Raw genomic sequence first — 26931 nt, forward strand, 5'->3', positions numbered from 1 at the left:
AGGAACAGCCAGAGGACCATGAGGATGCTCACCGTGTGACCCCGGAGGCCGTTAGAAATCTCTCCTGGAGCTGTGTCCTGACCCAGCCCCCTCCCTGAGAAGGTTTAGAAACCAGATCTGCAATCAGGGGTGACTTAGGTGCAATACCACCAGTGACCAGCATGGGGAGCCAACCCCGGGATCCGCACCAGGCCCTGAGCCCAGCACCAGACGACCCTCAAAGGTCCCGCCTCCTGGCAGGAATGGCGGAACCTTCCCTGTCCTGAATATGCACAGAAGCAATTGGCTGCGTCGTAGCCCCACATCTGCATCTTGGAACAGTCCAACGCCAGGAGCCGCACCTGTTCAGCCCCGGCCTCTGTCCTCGGCCCCCCCCCCCCCCCGCCCCCAGCCCCCAGCAGCTGCATAACCTTTGGCCAGTGTCCTACTTCTCTGACCTTCAGATGTCTTTGTGGTCAAACGGGGATGGTAACTGCTATGTGGGGATGGTAACTATTAGGTGAAGGAGCCCCGGGGCCCTGCTGGTGAGGAGGGCCGTCCTCATCATTACTGACCCGGAGGGCTTGCGCTCTGGCCGCCGGCCCGGATGCGCCAAGCGGTCAGATTGGCGAGCAGCTGCTGGAAGTGGAAGGTGGGCAGCGGAGGGTCCGCGTCCTCAGAGGTCTCCTGCAACCTGGCAGGGGAGGGGGGTCAAACCGGAAAACCCGAGGCTGGGGGCAGGTGGGGCCAGGGAGCCCCCAGCTTGGGTGGACAGCAGGGAAGGCCCCAGACCACAGAGCGTGGACTGGAGCGTGCCCAGACCTCAGAGACCACCCGGAATGGCCAACCCCACCCCTGGGGACCCCGCGAGACACTCACAGGAACGTGAGCTGTGCCTCCCCTGGCTGCCCAGCATCCTGGGGGCCCGACAGGCTGGAGTGTCGTAGAGTCAGGGCCAGGCCCGCCCCTTCCAGCCTCAGCTGCACGGGGAGTGGGGTGCCCCCAGAGGGGACCCAGAAGGTCAGTGTGACGGGCTGTCCATAGCTGAACCGCTGGTCTCCCAGGAACATCTCTAAAGACGAGAGAAGGCGGCTTTGACATCTTTACTTAATTAGCTTGGTTTTAAACATCTATGCTATATTGATTTTATTGACAACTAAACATTCAAACAAGATAAAACTACAGAAGAAGAAAACCGAAGGCCTCCCGGTGTAGCGGAAGCTGAGGGTGGCCTCCCCCACGTCCCCTGCAGGCCGGCTTCACACGCCTGTGACCTTGCAGTAACACGGGGCCCCCTGCCTGGCTTACTGCTCTGCCTTGAACTTGGGTTTATAAGCTCTATAGGAGCAGAGGAGACACGATATACGCACGATGCACAGTGATGGCACCCGGCCGCCCGGTGACAATGCCCCATGAGCAGACTTTGGTGGCCCTGTGCCCATGGGAGCTTAGTGAGGCTCAGAGCAAGCACAAGGTCAAGGTCGGTGTGCGACATGCAGGTGCTGAGCTGAGCAGGGCCGCTGACTGCCCCGCGGCCACGCTTTCCACTGGAGCCACAACATGCTCAGGGCAGAAGGAAGGCAGTAGCGTTCCAAGAAATAAAGGAGGGCTCAAGGGCCCAGTCACACTTTCGAACTTGTGCTGGTTTTCTGGATCCTGCAAATGTGTAGGCTGAGAAGCGGCCACACGGCAGGAAAGGGCACGCCGGGACACCACCCACTCCGTGTCCCTGCAGTCCTTCCGCACTCAGGAGTCAGCCAGAGGTAGACTGTGTTGGTGGGCCGTGTGCGTATCAAGAAGTGAAATAAAAATGGTTGACTCCATCTACCTACACTGTGCCCAGCACTCAGCACAGGACCCAGGGAGTACTTCGGGAGTGAGTAACTTCTTTCTCTTAAACGTGTCAACAAGGTGGCCATGGAAGAGCATGTGTTCTGCGTTCCTGGGCTTCAAGCACCTGCCCCGAGTAGGGGCCTCAGGACCCCTGTGACTCGTGCTTCCTGGCTCGGCGCTGTGTCCACAGAGCAGCTCAGACACCTGCGCACCATCTCTCCGGCCCTTCTTGGAGAGAGAGGTCAAGGGCAGGACTGGGTTGGGGGAGCCAGCGGACCCGGAATCTGGCCACAATAGAGCAAAGAATGGACTCCTGCATCCTGACTCTAGGTCTGGTCCAGTTTCTAGGAGACCAAGATTGCCGCATTTGGTGAGGGCTGGTTCAGAATGATCTAGAATTTCTTGTTTCTGCAGGAATCCTGTGACCCCGGGAAGAGCATTCAGTGGCCCTGGTTGGGTGACAGACTGATGGGAAATGTACAGGTACTTCTGGGAAGGAGCCTGGTGGCAAGGCCTTGATCAGAAAGCCGGCGGGGGGGGGGGGGGGGGGGGGTGGCTCTGGCAGACCCTGCAGGGCACGTGGTTGGCAGAAAATGGCCCCCAGAGGTACCCAGGTCCTGATCCAAGGAATCTTGCAAATATGTCATATCGCATAGCAGGGGCAATTAGGACCGCAGATGGAATTAAGGCTGTTGATCAGCTGACCTTCAAGTAGAGAGATTATCTTGGGTCAGCCACCTGGGTGCAGTGTGCTCACAAAGTCCTTACCGCATGGGAGAGGGGGGGCGGAAGAGCCTCCATAGGGAGACCGGACAGTTCTGGAGAAGGAGGAGAGGCTGCGAGCTGAGGGATGTGAGTGGCCTCCAGAAGCCAGAGAAGGCAAGGGACCAGATCTGCCCTGGGGTCCCGGGAGCATGGCCCCGTGGATGCCGTGATTTTAGCTCAGACTCCTGACCTCCAGAACGCTGAGAATAAGTGTGCATTGTTTGTAGCCACTAGGTTGGTCGCAGCAGGAAACGAACTTGGGGCAGCCCTGCCCCTGCCCGTGGCCTGCAGGTACCTGGTAGTGTGAGCTCCTCCTCATCATCTCGATTCAGGAGGAGTCCCCTGGGGCTCCAACGCGCAGGATGCTCTGGGCCCCCCACGCTTGCGGCCCGCCAGCCCTCGGCTCCTGGGTAGCAAACACACATGCCCATGTGAGAATCTGGAGGGTGGCCTCCGCCCCCTCCGGCCTCACGCCCTTCCTGGGGTCCCACGGATGGCCCCTAGGGGCCTGAGCACAGCCTGAGTCAACCGGCCCAGGGAGGGGGAGAGACTGTTCTAGAGAGAGGCCGGCAGGGGGTGGGGGGTGAGAGCCAGCTGGTGCTAGCTAGCAAAGGCCGCCCACAGCCAGGCAGCTCCGACGCCCATCCCAGAGTCAGGGTGGGGGTCTTGGGGTGGGAGGAAGCCCCAGAAGAAGGGAGGAAGCTCAGCGTGCCGGCTCTGTTTCGGGCAAAGTCAGACCTCCGGGCCTGCCTTGCCCCTTCGGTGGGCTCTGGGCACAACATGAAGACACGGCCTGGAGACCCCAGCACGGGGGACTGGGGCACGGCGACACCGGAGCCATCACTAACAGCACGGACTGGAGCCCCCCTTCAGGTCTTCAGAGACACTCCCTCACCCACGACCTCGCCACCCCTGTCCAGCTGCACCGAGGACGCCTCCTGGTTAGGAAGTGGTCAAGCCAGGATGAGAACCCAGACCCTCCTTCCTGTCCCCTCCTACTGACGGCACTACACAAGCATAGTCTGGCGTGGAGCAAACGACCTCAAGGGGGCAGCTGGGGAATGGGGTGAGGAGGGAGGGATGTAGGGAAAGAGGTCAGAAAGAGGAGGTCTGGGGCTCCTCGGTGCAAGACTAGATTCTGCCTTCACGCTGTCTCTCTCTCTCTCAGCTAGAAATAAATAAAACATTTAAAAAAATTAAAAAAAAAAAAGGGGGGAGCGCCTGGGTGGCTTAGTCGGTTAAGCGTCCGACGTTCGCTCAGGTCATGATCTCGCGGTTCGTGGGTTCGAGCCCCGCATCGGGCTCTGTGCTGACTGCCCGCTCAGAGTCTGGAGCCTGTTTCTGAGTCTGTGACTCCCTCTCTCTCTGACCCTCCCCTGCTCAGGCTGTCTCTCTCTCTCTCTCTCCTAGAAATAAATGAAACATTAAAAAAAAATTAAAAAAAAAAAAAAGACTAGGTTCTGCCTTTCATTGGCTGTGTGACCCTGGGCAAGTTACTCAGCCTCTCTGCAGGTGGTTCCTCATCTGCAAAATGGGGACGATGAAGTATTCGCGGCCCAGCAACAATTCTCAGAGTTGGTCTTAATACTCCGGGTAGATCCTGAGACTCTTTCAGGGGGCCCACGAGGTCGAACTATCTTCCTAGTAACGCTAAGATGCTATTTGCATCTTTCATGCCGTGTCTTACCAGCAAATGGCAGAATTTTCCAGAAACTGCAAGTCATGCGATATCACAACAGACTGACCTCTACTAATCCAGCCTTTAAGAGATGTGCAAAACTATACAACAAATACACCCCCCTCTTTTTGTCTTTTTAAAAAAGTTATTTTCCACAGGCTGATATTATTCTGTTATATATTTACTATGCTCAGTTTTCACATTTTTAAGTACAATTTATTGTCAAGTGAGCTACCATACTTAAAAATTAAAAAAAAAATTTTTTTTAACATTTATTCACTTTTGAGAGACAGAGAGGGACAAAATGTGAGCAGGAAAGGTGCAGAGAGAGAGGGAAACAGGCTCTGAAGCAGGCTCCAGGCTCTGAGCTGTCAGCACAGAGCCGTACGTGGGGCTCAAACCCATGAACCTTGAGATCGTGACTCGAGCCGAAGTCAGACGCTTAACCACCTGAGCCACCCAGGTGTCCCTACGATGGTCATTTTTAAGTGAATTAATATATAGTTATTTTTAAATTGCTGTCTCCATTTCTAAGACAGAAAATATCCATGTCAACAACCCACATTAAGAAAAGTGCTTTGAGGTCCTCGGTCATTTTCAAGGGCCTGAAGGGATCCAGAGACCAAAAAAGTCTGAGAATTGCTGGCCTGAGAGTCATAGTGAGGTAACCTGAGATGCTGAGACCAATGCGCCCTGCCCCGTGCCTGGCTCAAGGTGAGAACACAAAATGGTATTATTGTTCAGAGGATCTACAGAATGTGCCCCTTCTGTGATGCCTAGACTCAGACCTCAAGGCCGGCCCCATGCTGAGCCCGGCTCTGTCCTGCTTTCTGTGCGAGCCTCCAGCAGAGGGCGCAGTGCCCTCACATCTGGGGCTCCCCAGAGCTAGCGCTCAAGGTTCTAGCCTAGTGGACACCCCACTCCCGCCTGGGGGAACTGCAGGGGATGGGGGGCTCTGTGGGGTGCAGCAAAGGTCCCCGTGGGCTGTGATTTAATGCACAGCCTCACTGCTCTCCGGCTCCAAAGATGCACATGCACCACCTGGAATTGGGGACCCAGGGCACCGTGGCCCCGCCAGGCTCTGCACCCAGACAGAATGGCCTGCGCAAAACTCAGGAGCTGACAAACCCAGGTGCCAACAACTAAATTCGGTGACGTACCTTTTCCGGGCCTCAGTTGCCTCATCTGTAAAACGGGAAGGGGAGAACCTACCTTCCAGGGAATCCATGCGTTCCTGTGCATGCAAAGAGCTCAACACAGTGCCTGGCATACATCAAGTGCTCAATAAATAGAGTCCAGGGGCCTGAGTGTGAATCCTCAGCAGACTTCTTGGAAATCCCCGCCTGGGATGTAAAGGCGGCCACACACCCAGCTCCCAACTCTGCCAGAGGCTGGGTAAAAGGCAGGGGCCAGGGAGGGAGCCAAAGGGGTGCAGGAGGTACTGGGGAGCACTGAGAGGCATAGAGGGGCCTTGGGGAGGCTGCCCCCTCCTCCCCATTCACCACAGCAGGATCTCCCCAGAGCAGGACGGCCTGGCCCCGCCCTGGGCGCGGAGCAGACCTCTTGGAGGTCGCTGTGGGCCATGGGGAGCACGTCTTACCCTGGCGGAGGTCGGAGAGGATGTGGTGCTCCTGAAACTGGGCAGCGGCCGCGCACACCTTGGAGTGCCCGTAGCAGAAGCAGCTGCTGCAGCCGGCTGGGTTATGGGGCTGCAGGTTGAACGTCCCTGGACGGCATCTGAACGCAGGCAGGACGTGCCGGCGAGGGGGGGGGGTGTAGGGGGACAAATGAGTCAGGGAGGTCCAGGAGACCCCAGCTACACTAACGTGAGTCAGCATCACTGGGGAAACTTAAAATACACTTCCTCCCCCCAGATTTACAAGTTGCAAAGATCATGCAGAGAGTTTTCCTGCGGCCTTTCCCCCCAGTGTCCCTCAATGTCAGCATCTGACATCGCCGGCAATCACTTGACGAAGCCAAGAAACTCACATGAGTTAATGCTATTTACTAAACTCCAGACTTTCTTATGATTCCTGCCCCCTTTCCCACACATGTCGGTTTTTTGTTCCGGATCCGATTCAGGGCATGGCATCTCCTCCGGTCTCGCCAGCTTCTCGGTGTTTCTGGTCTTTGATGCCCACGTGACATCACTGGTAACGTTAGCCTTCACCACTTGGTCAAGGTGCTGCCCGCCCTGCTCTGGCAAAACTGCCATCTGCTCGCTGTTAGAAGCAAGTCACTAAATCCAGCCCACGGTGCGGAGCAGAGGAATTAAGCTCCGTCCCCTGGAGGGCGGAGTATTAAAGAATTGTACGCACAGGCTGAAGCCACCACAGTAATTAACAAATATTTTGCAAGGGAGACACTTGGGGCTATGCAAATAGCATGTTTCTCCTTAAAATTCTGCCCACTGAATTAGGTGGCTCTCGCCTCCAGCGACCGTTACAGTGAAATCTGAACTAATTTTGTATTTCCCTCATTCCTTCTACATCTATTATTTGGAATTCTTTTGCAAGGAAGACTTGTTCCTTCGTCTCAGTGTATTTATTTTTTCCCCTCATCTGTGGATATATCAGTGTGGATTCGGGGATATTTATTTTAGGCTCTGGGTTATAATCCAATACTGTTGTTATTTATTTTGTTGTTCAAATCGTTCTAGCTTTGGGAGTTCTTTCAGATTAGTGCTCATGTCCTTTTTTTTTTTTTTTAAACGTTTTTATTTATTTCTGAGAGAGAGACAGAGCCTGAGTAGGGGAGGGGCACAGAGAGAGGGAGACAGAGAATCCAGAGCAGGCTCCGGGCTCTGAGCTGTCAGCACAGAGCCTGACCTGGGGCTTAAACCCATGAGCCTTGAGATCATGAGACTTAACCAACTGAGCAACCCAGGCACCCCAGTGCTGTGTCCTTTTGACACAGGCTCCCTTCCTGGTTTAGAGTTTTGGTGTTTGTTTGTTTTTTTAAGTTTATTTATTTTGAGAGAGACAGAAAGTGAGAGCAGGGGAGGGGCGCAGCGAGGCAGTGGGGGGGGGGCGGCATGGAGAGAGAATCCCAAGCAGGCTCCATGCTGTCAGCACAGAGTTTGACACAGGGTTTGATCCCACGAGCCATGAGACCATGACCTGAGCTGAAATCAAGAATTGGAGGCTTTACCCACTGAGCTGCCCAGGGGTCCCCTGGTTGAGCTTTTTTCTGTTTGTTTTCATCTGCTTTTCGTTTTTTGGGTTTTTTAAATTAAGCACTTTCTTGCTTTCTGTTACCAGAGCCCCTGGGCTCACCTTGCATTTTTCCCTGCCCCAGCTCTGGCATCAGCCATTTCTCCAAGGAGCCCTGGAGAAATATTTCAGATGCCCGGTTTGCACCATGGGGGCTCAGTGTGAGCTGGCCGGGGCAGAGGTATCGGACTCCTAAGAAGCTGTCAGTGACCTCAGAGGTGTAGCTAGCTCCTCGGAACACATTTCATCAAGCTACCCCATTTCACAAGCAGGCAAAGCGAGGCGCAGAGGGAGGACTCCCCCGAGGTGCAAGGCAGTGGGGCAGAGTTGTAGGAGAACCCCAGTGGGATCTGGCTCCCCGCCCCCACCCCACCTCCTTGCTTGAGGGATGTCAGAAAAGAAGTCCCCACAAGCAGCGCAGCTTCCACTCCGGGGCCTACAGGCCACATGTGGACAAGGTGAGGGGGCGGCCTGGGGCTGACCCAGGCAAGTCAAGGCCAGGGCCAGCCACGGCTTCGGCTTCCTGAGCCAGGAGAGGCCCCGCACGGACTCGCAAGAGTCGAATCCACAGTATACTCATGTCAGGAGCTTTAGACACAGCGCCTACGGCCAGAGACTCAAAGAGCCCCAGACAGACCCTGTGTGGCTGCAAAGGGCTTCAGAGATCAGAGCCAAAGCCAGGAAGAGAACATTCGTCTGCCAGCCCCGTTGCTTGGAGCTCGGAGACCCCCTGAACACACAAAAGAGAAAGCTTAAGGACCGTGTGGCTTTGGAAAAGTAATTTTGGCTCGCTGAGCTTTAGACATTCCAATTGTACCACGACAGGATGCTGAAGGTGGCAAATGAGCTTGAATCTCAGCTCAACCGAGAGGCGCTTCTTGGAGCAGGACGGAGAGAAGGATTCTGAGGTTACCGTAGGGCTCATGGTAAAAACCGCTGTGCTCCCCTAGTGAGGTCTGCCCTGGGTGGGAGCCGGGAGGGCCGTGGCCGAGCTCCCCACTGGGTGTGAGGCAGGAAGGCTACGGTGCAAGTACAAGGTATTTGCTCTCCCTGGATTAGATCATCTCTCCTATGCTTTCCAGCTCTTTCTTTCGAAGAGGTAAAAGAAAAACAACCATCACAGCTTTCAACCGTCGGCGGCAGTGGGTCAAAGCAGACCCAGTGCCAGAAGGTTTAGGAAACTTCCAGAATAGCAGACCCGCGGTGCTCCGGGAGGGGTGCCGGGTGGTGAGGGTGCCCAGGGCTGCACGGACCACGCCCCTGCGCCCCCACCGCCACAGGCCCGGCAGGCTTACTGCCGAGTCGGCTCGCCCACCTGTCACACTGCTTGCCTTCCACGTTCTCCTTGCAGGGGCAGCGTCCACTGCGCGGGTCGCAGGTGCCCAGGCTGCCGGCAGGGCTGCAGAAGCAGGGTCTGCAAGACACAGGACCGGAGGGGCGAGTCCCGGGTGAGCACAGCCCGTCCTCCTTGGAATTTCCCCATCCTTCCCCAAGCCCGAGAGGGCCGGGAGGCGGGCGGGCCCAAGAGCCCGCCGCCTGACTTCACTGTTCCCACCTCGCTGAAGAGGTGGCCCATCCACTCACCTGAAGAGCGATCCGTCTGCCCGCCCGGCCGCCCTCTCTTCCAGCCACCCGGCCGCTGATGCAGCCTTCCAGCCGCCTGTCCACTGACCTGCCTACCCGCCTACTCTCCCTTCCTTCCTGCCTGCCTTCCTTCCTTCCGTCCGTCCGTCCATGTACCCTTCCTTCCATCCATCTATCCATGTACATATCCTTCCTTCCTTCGATCCATCCATTCTTCCTTCCATACATCCATGTACATATCCATGATTCCTTCTTTCCTTCCTCCCTTCCATCCATCCATCCCTCAATCTGTCCTTCGATCCCTGCATCCTTCCTTCCTTCCTTCAATCCATCCATGTACATATCCTTCCTTCCTTCCTTCCTTTCTGTCTTCCATCTATCCATCCATGTATGTATCTTTCCTCTCTTCCATTCATCCATCCTTCAATCTGTCCTTTGATCCATCCTTCCTTCCATCCATCCATGTACATATCCTTCCTTCCTTCCTTCCTTCCTTCCTTCCTTCCTTCCTTCCTTCCATCCATCCATCTGCCATCGGGCAAGACATGATCCCTGTCCTTATAGAGCCGACAGCCCAATGAGGACGAACAAGCAGACAGGTACTGTACTCTGACACATTCTATGGGACAAGATGTACAAGAGGCTGTGGGTGCACCAAGGAGGTGCTTGGGGTGGGGAACAAGGGGACAGGTAGAGGGAAGACTTCCTGGGAGGGGGGGCGGCACCTCAGCTGAGAACTGAAGAAAGTGTAGGAGTCTTCTAGACACAGGCTGGTGAGAGGCAGGGGGGGTGGAGAGAGGAATGCTCTGGGCTAGGAGCATGTGCAAAGGCCCAGAGGCAGAGCAACGCTAGGGAAGCATCCAAGCTCCCGCCTAAGGGCCAGATTTGTGCCTAGAACAGCTGAGTATTTTGTGAGGCATCCAAGACTCCCCGTACAACAACAAATGCATTTCCACTGCCTTTCAGATATACAAAGAGACTGTTGCTACCAAAGCCAAGTTCATTTCAAAGTGATTCTGAATTTCTAAGAGCTTTACTTTTTCGGTCACGGGTGCTTCTCAGGCAAGGGGTGGTCAGTGTGTTAGACCCTTCTTCTGAGGTCCAGGCCCCAGCAGCCCCCTGCCTGTCTCTCTCCTGGATGCCCCGTGAGCACTGCAGACTCAGCCTCTTCCCGCCACATCGTGCTCCCCTGTCGCGAACGGCCTCCCCCCACCCAGGTGCCTGGGGACTCAGCCTTCATCCCTTCTTCCTCCCCTGCTCCCTGGTGACCACATCCTGCCACGTCTGCCTTCCGAGGGGCTCTGGAATCTGTCCGGGTCTCTGCCACTTCCTCTCCGTGGCCAAACCCTCATGCAGGCTGCCACGCCTCCCAGCTGGTCTGGCTGCAGCCTCTACCCCAGCCTCCAGCCTCGTTCCACTGCTGCCTCACGTGTGTCCACGCTCCTCCTAAGGCCCCCCCAACCGTCCTCCTCCGCACGCCCTCCCGCCTTGCAGAATGTGCTCACCAATACCGAGCCCCACCTCGTGCTCACCTCAGGGCCTTTGCATATGCTCTTCCGATGCCTGGAACCCCGCCCCTGCCACTTGGATCTCACCCTAGAACTCAGTGCCTTGCACGGGAAGCCTGCCCTTGACCCCCAAGACCAGCGGGACACACGCCCTGTCTCCCAGCCTCCCGGGACTGGGTGTCTGCCGTCCTCGCCTGAGGCTGGGGTGGCTGCAGAGTTCAGAATGGGAAGGAGTGACTGAGGCAGGAACGGAAGGAAGCAGGAAGGACAGCTGATACCCCCTTCCTGCTGCTTCCTGCTACCCAGTCCCAATCCAGCCGACCCCTCCCCGTGCCCCGCTCGGCCGTGCACGCCCGCTCCCCTGGCCCCTCACCTGCAGCCTCCCTCACTGAGTGAGTGGAACCCGGGCAGGCAGCGGTCACACTTCCAGCCCGTGACGGTGGGCTTGCAGGCGCAGGCGCCCAAGTCATCGCACTGGAGACGCAGGGAGCCTGGGGAAGGAGGGGCACAGGGCAGTGGGGGCCTGGCCTGGGCGGGGGGGTGCAGGGGTGGGGGCGGCGGTGCCCGGACCGGGCCGGGGTGGGGGGCAGGGGCTGGGCGGCAGGGCCCGCTACCTGCCGGGTGGCAGTCGCAGGGCTGGCACGGCGTCCGGGGGCTCCAGCGATAGAAGCCCTCCTGGCAGCGCTCGCAGTGTGGCCCGGCCGTGTGGTCCCGGCAGCGGAGGCAGCGCCCGCCGTGGCCCGTACTGCGGAAGAGCTCCCGGTCGAACACGCACTCCTCAGAGCGGCCGCTGCAGTTGCAGGCTGTGAGAGGGGGCAGGGGGCTGTGCGTGAGTGGCCGGGGCCCGGGGGGCGGGGGGCGGTCTGTGCCAGTCAGCCTCCTTGTGAGGAAGGAGCAGGCAGCTCGAGGCAGGTCAAGGATGAAGTTCGGGCCCAGCGTGATCAAGGACATAGAGACCGGTCGACTGATCTTCCCACACAGGACCCTCAAGAACGAAGGGGGCACCACAAGGGCGGACCCTCCCAGGAAAGCCTGGACGCACAGTCCGCAGCCACTGTCACGACTGGCCACCTTCTGCAGCGGCGGCGGGGCTCCCTCCGGGATAACCGTGCGCATCTGGTTCCCGGTGCCATGGGGTCACGCAGATGCACGGGAAGGACAGGTCGCCCCTCCTTCGCTCATTCATTCAATTTTATAAAGGAGAGCGTGCAAAGGCTCGCTCCGTCTTAGCCCCCGTGGTGACCCCGGCTCCTGCGTCGTGCTAACCACTGTGACGGGGGCCAGAGGCAGCGAGCAAGCAAAAATCCTACAGGGGCAGGGGGGACCCGGGAGCGGAGAGGAGGGACCCCACGGGCTGTCCTGGGGGTGGGAGGAGCCCTCCTGGAAGAATCTGAGGGTGGGCAGGAAGGGGTCGGCTGGGCGAGGGAGGGGGAGTCCCAGGCGGCAGGTGACGGCGGCCAGAGATCAGCCCAGTGCAGGGGCACTGGCATGTCAGGTGACGGGCAGCAGGAGGGGACAGCGAGGGTGCAGGGGCTGCTGTGAGGTCAAGAGGTCAGCAGAGGGTGAACCGGAGAGGCGAGGCGGCCACGGTCAGTGGGCTTCACCTGCAGCAAGGCGGGCTGGGGGAGGGGCACAGTGCTGGGTGTATCTGTGTCTGCACGTTAGCAAGGGCCTGGGGGCCGGTGAGCAGGGAAGTGGGAGCTTCGGGCCCAGAGAGGGGGTGATATGTGGAAAGACACAGTCAGGGGGGCCGGAGGGCCAGGGATGAGGCCGTGCTCGGGGCAGCCTGCCCTGGGCGGCAGCTAGGGGCCAGGCACGAAGCCCCTGGCTTCCAGCCTGCTGGCAGAGAGGACAGAGGTGTGACCCCAGGGCGAGGACACGCAGGAAAAGTGGTCTGGCTTTTTGTGTCCCCGCTGTGGAGACAGACTCGGGCTCAGCACGGGGGAGCCCCCGGCACAGCTTCCTTGGCCCCAGGGAGGACTCCTTGGTGGAGTGAGAGGTGACCCCCAGCCAGTAAGGGCAGCAGGAACGCAGTGGCCCCAGGAAACTCATGGGACAGGCCATCCAGTCCCCGCCCTCACCCCGCCCCAGCTGCCCCGGGATGACCAGCTCCCCCAGCTCCACACAGAGCCCAAGACAATTCAGAGGACTCTCTGGGAGGTGGGCGGGGCTGGGGACCATGGGGAAGCTGGGGTGGGCTGGTGCGCCAGCCAGGCGGGGACAGGGGCGTGTCCGAGCGCACTGTGTGCAACCTTGCATCCCTGGAGAAGGTAGGACAACGCCCTCCTCTCCAGCCCGTCCCTGAGGTTAGGTGGTCAGAGCCACATGACATGGGGACTGCGACATCAAAAGCTGTCTGGGGGGCCGTGGGAGAGGCTGGGGGGGCAGGTCAGCGCCCCTCCAGGGCCTGGGACCTTCTGGCTTTGATTAGCATTTGAGGTTGGAGCCGCTGAAACAAAGGCACAGTGGGGGGGGGGCTTCCCAGCCCACTAACCACAGCCGCCTCCCCTGGGGGGTCTGGTCTGAGGGCGGGGCTTGCAGGGGAGGACTGAGGAACAAAGTCCCCTCCAGCTGTGTCTGTCCCCTCCAGCTGTGTCCGGAGCGGCCCCCAGCGGGGTCTCGGGGAGTCTGCCTCCCTGCCCGCCGCGGCGCGCAGAGACATCCGGTGGCCCAGGACACTCACGCACACACTCGTTGGCGGCCTCGGCGGTGCCCCGGGCCCACGGGCGGTCCTGGAAGAAGGGCAGGCAGCGCTCGCAGTCGGTGCCCGTGGTGTTGTGCTGGCAGCGGCAAGCCAGCCGGCCAGTCCCCTCGGGTCCACACTCGCTGGCGTGTCCATTGCACTTGCACCTGGGGGCACACAGAGGAGGGCGTCCAGAATTGGGGAAGGCAAGGGGGTAATCAGCAGGCGGCGCCTGCATTCAGACGAGCCCCCCATCCTACAGCTCAGTGGTGGCACTTTAAGGAACCCCGACGTCGTGCGGGGGTCACCAGTGACAGAGAGCTGACCGCCCCAGGCTCTCCTGAGCTCTGTCTGCAGACAAACCCCTTCCATCTTCACATGCCTGCTGTGATTACGCCCATTTGACAGATGGAGGAACTGAGGCACAGGCAGGTTGCCCAGGGCCCCCAGTTAGCAACGGCAGAGTTTATAAGGGTGCTGCCGCCGAAGGCTTCCCCCCCAGGAGGAGTCCCAGTTGAGAACGACTCAGAAAGAAGTGACCCCCGCTCCCTCCGGGCAGAGGGTGGAGGTAGGGGGCGGCCAACGAGCTGCCTCATGCAGATCTTTGTGTCGAAAGGGCTGAGAAAGAGGTTGCTCCTTAGCGGACAGCCCCCGACTCATCTCAAGTCCCCAGTGGGTCTGTGCCTTTGGGGCACCCCCTCAGGCCCATGTCGCACCCGTCCCCCCTCCCACAAGATCGTGAGCCAGGTGGAAGGGGGCAGGACAGGTGACCCCGGTCCCCAGCAGCCAGACTGAGTCACTGAGGGACACCACGATTTCCAGCTTCCAGCCGTCCCCGACCGAGCTCGCCTCGCTGGAGCCTCACGGCCGCAGCAGGAGGGACCATAATGACCCCCATTTCACGGATGAGGAAACTGAGGTTCGGGCCACAAAGTAACAGGTGCTAAGCAGCAGAGCTAGAATCCGAGCCCTGTTCTATTCCGCGCAGACCCCGAGCTCCTGGACACTCCCTACTCCACGGCCACTTGGTGGCTCCCATAAGCTGTGTTCCACCTTCTGCCCTCGGTGGGGGTGAAGAAACTGCTGACCACTGCTCGCACCCCCAGGGGTTTTGTTTTTTTTAATTAGGGGACACAGGGCTTGGGACGGGCACAGGGCATCGGCATCGTTTCCCCCATGGGAGCCCAGGGGAGGCGGGCAACACCCCAGTATTTCTGGCAGGGGTGAGGTGGATGCCAGTCTTGAGAGACAAGGACCCTCTGCCTTGGGACAAGGGACCGCCCGTGTCCCCACGGGGGTCTGTACAAACCACCCTGCCCCCTGAAGCTCTCTGACCCCGAGGGAAGGAGTGAAATTCCTGTAGGCCATTGGAGGACGGAGGCCACCGGGCCACCGGCCCCCCGGCCCCCCCAGCGGGCTGCAGAGGGTGGTCCGGCTCCGGCAGATGGGACCCAGATGTTCTCTGGCCTGAAGCCCCCTGACAGCAGGCGCTGGGGGCAGGAACACCTCTGTTTCCTTCTTTACTTTACAAGAAGGAGGTGCCTAAGCATTTATGCTGAAGACGCCCTTTGGGCCCCCCTGGATCCACAGCCCGCGTGTGTGCTCAGTACCTGCGGCCACGTGGGAGACAGGCCTGGCGGGTTGAGGAAGACGAGGCCTCTGCCCTTCGGGGGCACCTGCTTCTCCGAGAGCGAAGATGCTTAGAGAAACCAGAGCGTGTGCCGATCAACCCGGGGTCCCGAGCCTGGCGGCTCCCACAGGAGGGAGGGGCGGGCCTCCAGCGGGCATCTGCTCACTGCGGGGCTGAGCCTTCCGGGTAGTCGGCTGTGGGGCTTGGGAGCTGCCTGAGCTGTTCGTCCGCACAGAGATGCCCCAAAGTCTTACTAAAAACGTCTGGGTGTCCACGAAGCCCTCCCATAGCCAGGTTTACCAGGAGACCGCGGCAGCAGTGGATGTAGGGGGGGGGCCGACCCCATGGTTTGTAAAATCAGGGGCGCCGATAAAGGGAGTAGAGCTGTGAAAGCTTTCAAGTGCTGCACCTGCCCGCAGTCAGCCCTGACCAGCTCTGCTCGGAGCACACGTCAGACGGAATGTCCGTCCGGCTGTAAAGTGCAAACAGGCTGTTTCAGGTGGGAGCACAGACCACTGGAGGATCCCTGTGTAAGTGCCACTTCCTCTGTGGCATGAGTGAGCAAACCCGTACGATGCAAAAAGGGAAGAAAAAGAAAAAGGAAAAGGAAGGAGGGAAGGGGAGGGGAGGGAGAAAGGAGGAAAGGAGGAGAGGAAGGAGAGAGAAAAGGGAAGGGGGAAGGGACCTCCAGGCAGAGGGAACGGCAAGTGCAAAGGTCTGGCAGGTCCTGTGCATGGCAGTGGGAACACAGCTGTGGGATGCGGCTGGGCCGCGAAGGCCTTGAATGCCAAGTCCAGAGGACCAGGATCCTGCTCCCTCTGTCTCCCCAGATGCCCAGAGGCACATGAAGGGGCTTCTTCACCCTCCACGGCAGCCACTGGGTGACTCCCAAATGACAGCGACCTTGTGCGCCACGGCCAGAGTCCTGGGCCCCTCGGGCCCCGCCAAGCTGCCCTCCACCTACCTGCCACCCACGGAGAAGTCAGATACGGCATAGTAGTAGGACTGCAGCACCCTGGGGTCCTTGAAGATGTCGTCCCCAAACGTGTTGAGCCGGTCCAGAGAGATGAGGAGCTCAGTGCTGGTGACCCACTCCTGGGAGGAGGCGGGGGACACGGTGGGGGAAGGAGGGAAGGCGTCAGCGAGCTCCTGGGCGTTTACTTTCACCCTGCTCTGCCTGAAAGTCCAGCCGGCTGCCCTGGGGGTCTCCCGGGACCCAGAGACGAGCGAAGCTTAGACAAACTCCAGGAAATAAGCAGCCTGTGCTTTGGGGTCATGCCAGTCTGGGCGCTGGGCCACTCATTGGCTGTGCAAGTTTGGGAGGTGGCTCAACGTCCCGGAGGCTCTGTTTTCCCATCTGTAAAATGGGACAAGGAATTGTGCGGGCCTCACAGGGTGCCTGGAGGAGGAGGATGGCCAGTGTAAGCAGCGGGGCGTGGGGGCTGTCACGTGCTTAGTAACTGGCCGTGGTGCTGGGGCGGGGGGAGGGGGGCAGGGCCAAAGCAGCCCATCCTAGAGTTTGTCATGCAGGTCACTTAACTTCTCCCAGGGGCTTCTGCACCCCCGTCCTAGAGGGTGGCGGAGGGAGAGCGAGTCCCAGTCCCCTTCTTGCCCGCGCAGCCGGGCCGGGTGTGGGGCAGGTCCTAGCTTCTAGGCTTCTCATAGGCTGAGGCTCCCACTGACAAGGCACCTGCCCCAGGCGACGTCAGTCCCACTTGGGACCCCTTATTCTCAGGGCACGCCCAGCCCCCAGGCTCTGCCTGGCACGTAGCAGGTACTCAGCAAACGCTAGCTGATGGCTGAATGACACCATCTCCCTGGAAGAGCATGGCGGGGAGGTAGGGGAGAGCCCACGTGAAGGCTGACATTTCCATGCGCCTGCTGTTATAATCAGAGGTACACAGAGGCAGCTCCGGTTGAATTTTAATCAACATTTTAATTCAGACCAGGAGCTCCTGGTTTAGCAATCAGACCCATCAGGGCAGAAACGAACTCCCGGCGAAGTCTGTCTTCGGGCCCCAGCGTGACGCGGCCCAGCGGGTCTCTGCTGCTCCCCCTCACCCCCACCCCCGCCGCCACACCGAGCTCAGCCACTTGGCAGCCCACTGCCTGGGACCCAGGGCCTCTGCCCAGGGATGTTTCTGCTGGGGAGAGGGCGTCTGGCACCGAAGACTTCAGTAGGAGCCTCAGCACCGAGCGGGGTTTGTAAGCGCCCATCACTCCACCAATCACTCCGCAAATGTCAGCGTGCATCCAGGGATCTGGCTCAAATGTACCAAGTCGGCCTTCTCCCAAGGTCTTTGGAGGGGGGGACAGAGGGACCCAAGACCAGCAGACACACGACCCATCCTGCCTTACCTCCCGCCCCCAAATGCTCCAGATCCTCAGAGGAAGCGCCGGCCCAGATGTGCCCAGAGGGGAGGGGGGGCGGGGTATGGGGGAGAAGGGCGAGGCAGGCTTGCCTTTGTTGTCCTTCTCCGACCTTGGTGTCCCCTGGGGGTGGGGGCGGGGCTTTCTCACTTAGGAGACCACAAGTCAGGGAAGGGCGTGGCCTGGGGTGCCGCCTGGGACCCAGCCCTCTGCTGCCTTCAGAAGACCTTGGCTAATAACTTGTAAGTAATCTACAGAGCTCGGAGCCTGGGGAGGGGACGTTGTCATTTTAAACAGAATCATGATGGTGACACAAGAATATTTTTCGGGAGATAAGCAGAGCCTGGTATCTGGGCATGTGATTCTCTACCAGAAAGGATTAGCCTTTTGCCCAAACAGAGGTCTGGCCTTTGCCCCAGCTCCTGGGAGATCATCTCTAAGCCCTTGGCATGCTCTGCTTGATAAGAATGTCTCTGTTTGCTGGGGTCTTGGGCGGCTCCAGACGGTCTAGGCTAACAGCTGGTTTAGGGGGTGCCTTGGGCCACACAGGGCCAGCCTGACCCCTGACAGTTGGCCGTGTCTATGTGACCGACCCCCAGAAAAGACGCTGGACGCCCAGGGACAGGTAATCTCCCTGGTCAGCAGTACTCTGTGCGCGTTGTACGCGCTGCTGGAGAAGTAAGTCCCATCCCACGACTCTCCTGGGAGACAGCAGGGGACTTCACACCAGTCCCTCCAGATCTCTTGTCGCTGGACGCTTAGCGCCTTCCTGCATCCTGGGACTCCTTCAAGGGAACCACTGAACCCGAGGGACCCTGAACCAGCGGGCGCCACGTCCTCTCGTGCTGGGCAGCCAGGGCAGGGGCCCAATCTCTTTCTGGGACTACGCGTTCCCTCTAGAAATAAACAGGATTCTGGCCCCCTTGTTATCTCTGACCGGCAAAGGGAATGTTCTGGATCTGTCGGGGGTGGGGTGGGGGAAGGGATGGCAGTGTTTTCTCAGCACAGGAAACTCAGGGAAGTGGACTAGGGGGCTGTCCGGCGCCCACAAATGTCAGGCCGACCACTGCGTCCGTAGGTGAAGGTCACAGACACTCGGGAGCATGGACGGGCATGGGCGCCGATCCAGGACCGCACGAACCAGAGCAGGCCCCGGAGGGCTGGACAGGGGCTGGGGGGGCACAGCCTGCCATCCCTTGCCATGACGATCAGAAGGGCAAGCTGCTGGGAGCTCTCACCCTCAAAGCGTGACTGAGCCCCTCTCACGTGCCAAGCACTGAGCTGGCCACTTAGAGTTGACTGTCTACACGAGGCTGTTTAAATTCACGGAAATGAAATAAGACTGAAAATTCAGTTCCTCGGTCAGGCTAGTCTCATTTTTTTTTTTTTTTTTTATTTCTAGGGGAGAGAGAGAGAGAGAGACAGCGTGAGCAGGGGAGGGTCAGAGAGAGAGGGAGACACAGACTCTGAAACAGGCTCCAGGCTCTGAGCTGGCAGTCAGCACAGAGCCCGACGCGGGGCCCGAACTCACGGACCCCGAGATCATGACCTAAGCGAAAGTCGGACGCTTAACTGACTAAGCCACCCAGGCGCCCCCAGGCTAGTCTCATTTCAAGTGCTCTGAGGATATGTGGCCAGTGGCTGCCATTGGATGCTGCAGGCAGAGACCACTTGGGTCACTGCAGAATGTTCTGGAGAGCATAGAACCAGGACTCTATGGTTCCCAAATTCGTATTCTTCCCATGTTTTTCTTTTTCTCTCTTTTTTTAATTAAAAAAATTTTTTAATGTTTATTTTTGACAGAGACAGAGAGTGAGCAGGGGAGGGGCAGAGAGAGAGGGAGACACAGAATCAGAAGCAGGCTCCAGGCTCTGAACTGTCGGCACAGAGCCCGATGCAGGGCTCGAACCCACAAACCGTGAGATCATGACCTGAGCTGCAGTTGGATGCTTAACCGACTGAACCACCCAGGCGCCCCTGCACAGTTTCCATTTTATCTTCATAAAAGCCCTTGGGGACGCACAGGGCAGGCAATGTTATCAGTTCACAGAGGAAGTGAGGCCCTCAGCAGGGCATTCTAGAAAGTTCTAGAAAGAGCACCAGTGAGGAGTCAGGACACTCAGGTTCTGGTCTGGGCCCTTCTGCCATGCCCCTGGCAAACCCCTTCTCTGCTCCAGGCCTCAGTTTCCCCACCCACACAAGGAAAGGGCCAGGTGAGTTGGTGGCTGCCATGGGGCTCCGGGAGCCAAAGGGCTTGGCCGCAGCGGGCAGGGGACGCCTCTGCTTGGCTGCGCAAGGCCTCTTTCATCTCTTTTACTGTGGCTTCCACAACACATTCAGATACAACAAAGGCTTCCGTTGTTAAGATCTTTCTACTTTTTTTTTTAAGCTTTTTTTTTTTTAAGTTTATTTTGAGAGAGACCGAGAGAGAGAGCAGGTGAGGGGCAGATAGAGAGAGGGAGACAGAGGATCCCAAGCATGCTCCACACCGTGGGCACACAGCCCGGTGCGGGGCTCGAACTCGCACCGCAAGATCATGACCTGAGTGGAAACCAAGAGTCGGATGCTGAACCCACTGAGCCTCCCAGGCGCCCCTGTGTCCTTTTATTTTCGACTTCCCCGAGTCTCCCCGCCCCCAGGCCTGGGCACCCCCACCCCCCCGCAGCCCAAGGCCTGCTCCTCTCTGACCTGCAACACGGGGCTCTCCTCGAAGTTGTAAGCGCTGGGCCGGCCCTCCAGGGTGGAGAAGGCCACGTTGCCCCCGCTCAGCGGGGAGATGTCGCTGAACTCGGAGGTGCAGAAGGCCACGCTCTCGTCCTCACCGGGGCGCAGGTAGTGACCCTCGGGCGTGCCGTACGTCCTCTGGCAGGAGGCGCTATAGTACTGGTAAGGCTCCCACGGGCTGCCCGTGTGGGTGCGCTTATAGATGGCAAAGCTCTCGGGGCGACTGGTGTGGAACTTCAGCCTCACGTAGGTGATCTCGTAAGCTTTCCCTGCAGCGGAAGACATGGACCCATTTTACAGAAGGGAAGGGGGTGTCACTGTCCTGGTCCAGGGAGAGCAGCAGGGCAACGCTGTGTACACGATCCTGGGAGGGTTGTTAGAGGCCGTCTGGAGCACTGCACTGGGGGTGCCGTGACGGATTAGTGATGTCTGTCAGGGGCACGGGAAGGAGAGCACAATTCTGGCACACTTCCGAGGTACCTGCCATCCCTTACCTAGGCCAGCTTGCCTCCCTGCACGGGAATCCGCATTGTAACGCCCCCGATAGGCGGCCAGCCCTTTTTGTCCAAGTATCTCCAGCAATGGGATGTTGCCACATTCTGTAGAAGCCTGCTTTACCATTAGAAAGTTGTTTCTTTTACTACACCCCAGCGAAACCAACCCTTCCACCTGTGCCTTTGGGCTCATCCCTCCCCCGTCTGGAGACATCACGCTCTGACTCCCTCGAACCCTAACACGACCCTCCAGGACCCTCTACTCTTCTGGTGTCCATCTGACTTCTCTTCTGGAAAAGAAGCCTCTAGAGAAGTCTATATCGGCTTGGCCCCATGGCCTCAACTCCTGACTTAGCCCTCAGTCCACTGCAATCCAGCTTCTTTGTTCTTGCAAAGCTGCCTTACCAACAGCCCTCCGTGGCCACAGCCAGGGGCCCCGGCCTTGCCTTACTTCCTGGGGCGCGGGAGGGGGAGTCCCCAGGCCTCCATGCTGCCCACCCTCCTGGGTCAGGCTCCTGGGCTGCTCCTTGGCCCCCCGCTCATCCCCTCCCCCAGTGCCTCCTCCTCCGTCAGCTTTAGCCCCGCTCTCCTCTCCAACCTGCCGACAGCGAGATGGGGGAGATTCGAACTTCACACTTCGGCCCCCACCCTGCCCTCTTCAGTTCTGGGATCTGCCCCAGGAGTGCCCACAAGATGAATCCAGACCCCCCACAATGACTCAGAGCTGTCCCGGAGGCCGGCACGGGCAGGAAGGGCATGGGTGGGGAGCAGAGGGGGCAGGGAGGGAAGGGTCCCTACATGCTCATTGGTCCTCGGTGGGGGTGTCATCGAGCAGCGCTCAGGACCGAAGAACCAAGTAGGTGGGGGTGTCATCGAGCAGCGCTCAGGACCGAAGAACCAAGTACTGCTGAGGATAGAAAGGAACGGACAGAACTCGCTCCAAGAGGGAGGGTGGCTATTTCTGGGGCAGGGGGCTGGGCTGGGTGAGTTGGGAGGGGGGTGATTGCAGCCTCCGCAGCCCACTGAGCATCGGCCCCTCGAAGCCAAGTGCATGTGTAAGTGCAAAATCAGCAGGGAATCAAGGGCTCATTTGGAAGGTGATTTCCCTACGGCCCGGACGTCCCCACCTGCTCACCCCTCACCTCCTACGGGCCTTCGCAGGGGTGCCCCTCCTCACGGAGCCTTCCTACATTTTGCACGTCCTCCCCCAGCTGGGGAGGGGCCGCCTGGGCACAATACGGGGGTATCGCACTGACCACGACACGCTCTCTCCCTGCTCACCTCATCAGCAGAGAACTATCTGCTCATCAACTTGCATCCCTCGCTGCACGGAGCTCAAGGCCAGCACTTGCCCTTGCTTTTTTAAACTTGGCCACCCCAGTGCCTCGCAAAGTGCCAGACGCCTGGCAGGCACCCACGAGCATCTATGCAAGTACAAACAGATGAACAAATGGCCACAGGTCACGGCCAGCAATGGCAGCGCCCGGCCCTGGGGGGCAGCACGAGTGTGTCCTCTCTTCCTTCCCAAATCTGCTTTCTTCCCTCTGCCCGGCTCCCAGATACTCCCAGAGGCCTGCCCGGCTGCCCACAGCCTTTCTTCCCCACCGAGGGGACGTCGCTACAGTCTTCTGTTTAAATATGTCGGTCCTATGGGGATGCCTGGGTGGCTCAGCCGGTTGAGCGTCCAACTCTTTGGTTTCGGCTCAGGTCACGATCTCAAGCTCCGTGAGTTCGAGCCCTGTGTCAGGCTCTGCGCTGACAGCACAGAGCCTGCTTGGGATTCTCTCTCTCTGCCCCTCCACTGCTCGTGCTCTCTCTCTCAAAATAAATAAACTTCAAAAAAAAAAAATTCATGTTGTGCTATGTAAGCACTGTTAGAAGAAAACACAGTGGCACATCTTTGTGATCTGGGCTGGGCAAAGCCTTCTTAGATGTGACACCAAAAAGCGCAAGTGACAGAAGCAAAAAATGGACACAGCGGACGCGAGCAAAGTCAAAAGTGTCTGTGTTTCTAACCCTACTGAGAAAATGAAAAGCCACAGGATGGGAGAAGGTATTTGCCAGTTTTATATCTGATAAGGGATGGACCCGCAGTACATAAACAATCCTGACACCTCAGTACAAAGCCAAATAGCCCAATTAAAAAAAAAAAAAAAAAATGGGCAAAGGACACAGACGTTTCTCCAAAGAAGACAGCAAACGGCCGATAAGCACACGAGCGGGGGCGCCACGTCCTCAGCCATGGGGGACACGCAAACCAGAAACGATAACGAGTTACCACTTCCCGCACGCTGGGAACGCTACAATCGTGACCGATGATGGTGGAGGAGGTGAAGACACTGGTGCGAATCCAAGATGGCGGTGGCCATGGGAGAACAGCCTGGCGGGTCCTCAAACGGTTAACATGGAAATGACACAGCCGCCCCACCCCTGGGCACCGACCCGAGCGAAATGGAAACACATGTCTACACAAACGCGCACGGACGTTCACCGCGGCATTACTCATAACGGCCGAGGAGGGGACACAACTCAAGTGTCTGTCAGCTGATAAGTGAACCAAGAAAATGTGGCGGGCCATACGATGGAAGATTACTTGGTAACAAAAGGGAATGACGTTCGGATGCACGCTGTGACGTGGAGAAGACTCAACAACAGTACGGTAAACGAAGGCGGCCAGTCACAAAAGTCAACACATTGTAGGATTCCACTCGCACTCAGTGTCCTGAATTGGCAAAGACAGGAAGTAGACAGTAGACTCGTGGTTGTCAGGGTCTAGGGAGAGAAGTGGCGATGGGGGGGGGGGGGGTACTGCTAACGGGTACAGCGTTTCTTTTGGGGGTGATGAAATGCTCCCAAAGTGGCTGTGAGGATGGGTACACAACTCTACGAACGGACTAAAAGCCACTGAATTGCACACTTTATTTTATTTAATTATTTTTTTTAAAGTCGGCTTCACACCCAGCACAGAGCCCAATGTGGGGCTTGAACTCATGACCCTGAGATCAAGCCCTGAGCTGAGATCAAGAGTCGGACGCTTAATCAACCGAGTCGCCCAGGCGCCCCTGAATTGTACAGTTCAAATGGGTGGTTTGAGGGGCCCCTGGGTGGCTCAGTAGGCTGAGTCAGGTCAGCTCGGGTCATGATCTCATGGTTCATGGGTTTGAGCCCTGCATCAGGCTCTGGGCTGACAGCTCAGAGCCTGGAGGCTGCTTCCGATTCTGTGTCTCCCTCTCTCTCTGCCCCTCCCCTGCTCATGCTCTGTCTCTCTCTCAAAAATAAATAAACATTTAAAAAATTAACAAATGGGGGGCGTCTGGGTGGCTCAGTTGGTTAAGCGGACAACTTCAGCTCAGGTCATCATCTCACGGTTCGTGGGTTCGAGTCCTGTGTCGGGCTCTGTGCTGAGCGCTAGCTTAGAGCCAGAGCCTGTTTCAGAGTCTGTGTCTCCCTCTCTCTCTGACCGTCCCCTGTTCATGCTGTCTCTCTCTCTCTCTCTCAGAAGTAAATAAAAAACATTAAAAAAATTTTTTTTAATTAACAAATGGGTGGATTGTATGGCGAATTATATCTCCATAAAGCTGTTACACCTATTTTTTTTTTTTTTTAAATGTTTTATTTATTTCTAGGAGAGAGAGAGACAGCGTGAGCAGGGGAGGGTCAGAGAGAGAGGGAGTCACAGACTCTGAAACAGGCTCCAGGCTCTGAGCTGGCAGTCAGCACAGAGCCCGACGCGGGGCTCGAACCCACGAACTGCGAGATCATGACCTAAGCGAAAGTCGGACGCTCAACCGACTAGGCCACCCAGGCGCCCCTGTTACACCTATTTTTAAGAACTGGATGTCACATCCATTAGGATGGCCACAATCAGAGAGGAAAAAACATGTATTAACAGGTGTTGGCGAGGATGCAGAGAAACTGAACCCTGGTGCGTGGTTCGTGGAAACATCCAACGGTGCATTCGCTATGAAAAAACAGTGCATTTCCTCACCACTGGAATTTCCGTTTGACCCAGCAATATGGGTATATATCCCAAAGAACTGAAAGCGTGGATTCGAACAGATATCTGCACACCATATTCACAGCGGCAGTACTCACAGTAGCCAGAGGGTAAAGAGAAAACGCACGTACCCACCAAAGGACAATAGATAAAGTATGTTCTATCCACACCAACCTTGAAAAGGAAGGAAATCCTGACACCCGTTAATTACAACATGGATGGACCTTGGGGACACTATGCTGAGTGAAATAAACCAGTCACCAAAGACAAATACTATGATCCCACCATGTATGAGTTGTCAAGTTCATAGAGATGGTAAGGAGGGCAGTGGGGGCCAGAAGCTCGGGGGGCGGGGGGAGAGGGGGGAGGGTGGCGAGAAGTCGGCGTATCACGGGAACAGACTTTCAGCTTAGTAGAAGCTGGTAGACGGTGGTGACAGTCACACAACACAGACGTGCTTGATACCAGAGACCTGTACGCTCGAAGATGGTCCGATTTTACGTTGTGCATATTTTTTTAAAAATATTTTTATTTATTTCTAGGAGAGAGAGAGAGAGAGAGACAGCGTGAGCAGGGGAGGGTCAGAGAGAGAGGGAGTCACAGACTCTGAAACAGGCTCCAGGCTCTGAGCTGGCAGTCAGCACAGAGCCCGACGCGGGGCTCGAACCCACGAACCGCGAGATCATGACCCAAGCGAAAGTCGGACGCCTAACCGACCAAGCCACCCAGGCGCCCCATTACGTTGTGCATATTTAACACAATCAAAGAAAAAGCGGGGAACGTAAATCTACATACACAGGCTCTTCGGAGAGGCGGTTTGGTGGCATGGATGAAGCGTTGTGAAAATGCTCCTTGCCTTTGGTAAAAGCTTCCCGCTTTGGGTAACTTAAACAAGAAAAGGAGCCCTAACGCAGGAAAATGCCCATCCAGGCTATTTTTAGAGCATGGAGGAAAACCGGAACCATCAGAGCCCAATACGTGATTCGATATAATTTCGCGGGGGGACCAAAGCCAAAGAGACTGCTGGCAATGAGCTTGTAATCCATGGGGAAAAGCTTAAACCAAAATGTTGACTAGAAAGGCATGTGATCAGGGGCGCCTGGGTGGCTTAGTCGGTTAAGCGTCCGACTTTCGCTCAGGTCATGATCTCGCGGTTCGTGGGTTCGAGCCCCGTGTCAGGCTCTGTGCTGACAGCTCGGAGCCTGGAGCTGCTTCAGATTCTGTGTCTCCCTCTCTCTCTGCCCCTCCCCTGCTCACGCTCTGTCTCTCTCAACAATAAATAAAACATTAACATTTTTTTAAATAATAAAAACATTTAAAAAAAAAAGCAAAGCTTGTTCTAATTGAAAAACCGGAGAAAACACATTAAAAAAAAAATCACGGCTGGCCATCCTAACTCCAAGGACCTGAAAAGGAAGCATGTGTCGCAAACCAAGCGAGTGTCTGGTAGCTGCTTCTGTACCGAGAAGGCTTCAGGCTTCGGAACCAGGCAGGGACGGAGCCCAGATGTGGGCCTTCACGAAAGCACGCTGGGCGGAGGCGGCTGCGGGTCTGACGGCCCAGACTCCTCCGTAAACATGTAGCAGCCAGACACCTCGCGGGAGGGGAGCTTGGAGCCACTTAAAAGGTGACCAGCAGCTAGAAGCATGATCGGAAGAAGGCAGTCACTGGGTTTTCGTGCAAGAGAGAAACAGCACGCACTAGGAACCATCACGGCTTTGCCTCTTCCTTGCCAAGCCGGGAGGTGAGAGAAGACACCGGAACATCACAGAGCCTCGGCAGGGACTTTCTGTTACAAGAGTTAATTAGAAGGGCCAAGAAAAACAACTTAATCCCAGCTTTGTGATGAAAAGGTTTCTGCCAAAGGCAACCCAAAGGCTCGGAAAGGAAGCGGCCCCGAGATCTTCTAAATAGCAACGAGAATTAAATGTGCGGCATTAGCCTGTAGCCTGGCGAGCTCCAGTGTGGTGAAGAGAGGTGTGTCCCCTCCAGGTAAACTGGGCCAAAATGTCACCCCCCCACCTTTAAGTGGGGACACTGCTTGGGAGCACACAGATCTTACCTCCTAACAGCCCAATATGCTGTTCCCTCTACCTGCATGCTGTTCTCTCGGCTCCTCACCTGGCTGGCCCCCTGCATCCCTGCTCATCCCTCTGGCTTAGCCGAGACCACACGCCCCAACCTCAGCCTGACGTGGAACGCCCTTCTTCCCACCATCCCTGGCTGAGGGCTACTTGCCCCCAGAGCTGTGGGTGCGGGTGGTCTCTCAGTGCTCCCCCGGCCTCCTTGGGCTTCATCATCCTGTTCTAGAAAGACCCGCCCATCTCTCCCACTAGTCTGTGACCCTCGTGGAACAGGGGATGGGAATCCTTCGAGCTGAGCACGGTGCCCAGCATACAGCAGGTGCTCAATAAATGCTTGCCATATGAGTGAGTGAAAACGAAGTGTGATTTATACCTTCAAGGAGTTTATAT

The 26931-nt window shown here is 57.5% G+C and overlaps 1 protein-coding gene across 1 annotated transcript in view; it reads right to left on the reverse strand.

Moving 5' to 3' along the window:
* Positions 1-26931, reverse strand: part of LAMC3 (laminin subunit gamma 3) — a 60776-nt gene that overhangs the window by 26199 nt on the left and 7646 nt on the right. The window contains exons 2-11 of the mRNA XM_039229648.1: positions 19931-20235; positions 15837-15967; positions 13243-13409; positions 11174-11362; positions 10933-11050; positions 8783-8881; positions 5856-5992; positions 2873-2983; positions 859-1051; positions 555-673 (exon numbers count right to left, since the gene is read on the reverse strand). Coding sequence (XP_039085579.1) covers positions 555-673; positions 859-1051; positions 2873-2983; positions 5856-5992; positions 8783-8881; positions 10933-11050; positions 11174-11362; positions 13243-13409; positions 15837-15967; positions 19931-20235 — 1569 coding nt within the window. The remainder of the gene's footprint in view (positions 1-554; positions 674-858; positions 1052-2872; positions 2984-5855; positions 5993-8782; positions 8882-10932; positions 11051-11173; positions 11363-13242; positions 13410-15836; positions 15968-19930; positions 20236-26931) is intronic.

This window comes from Hyaena hyaena, unplaced genomic scaffold, assembly GCF_003009895.1.
Source record: "Hyaena hyaena isolate Hyena2069 unplaced genomic scaffold, ASM300989v1 scaffold_38, whole genome shotgun sequence".
NCBI lineage: Eukaryota > Metazoa > Chordata > Mammalia > Carnivora > Hyaenidae > Hyaena > Hyaena hyaena.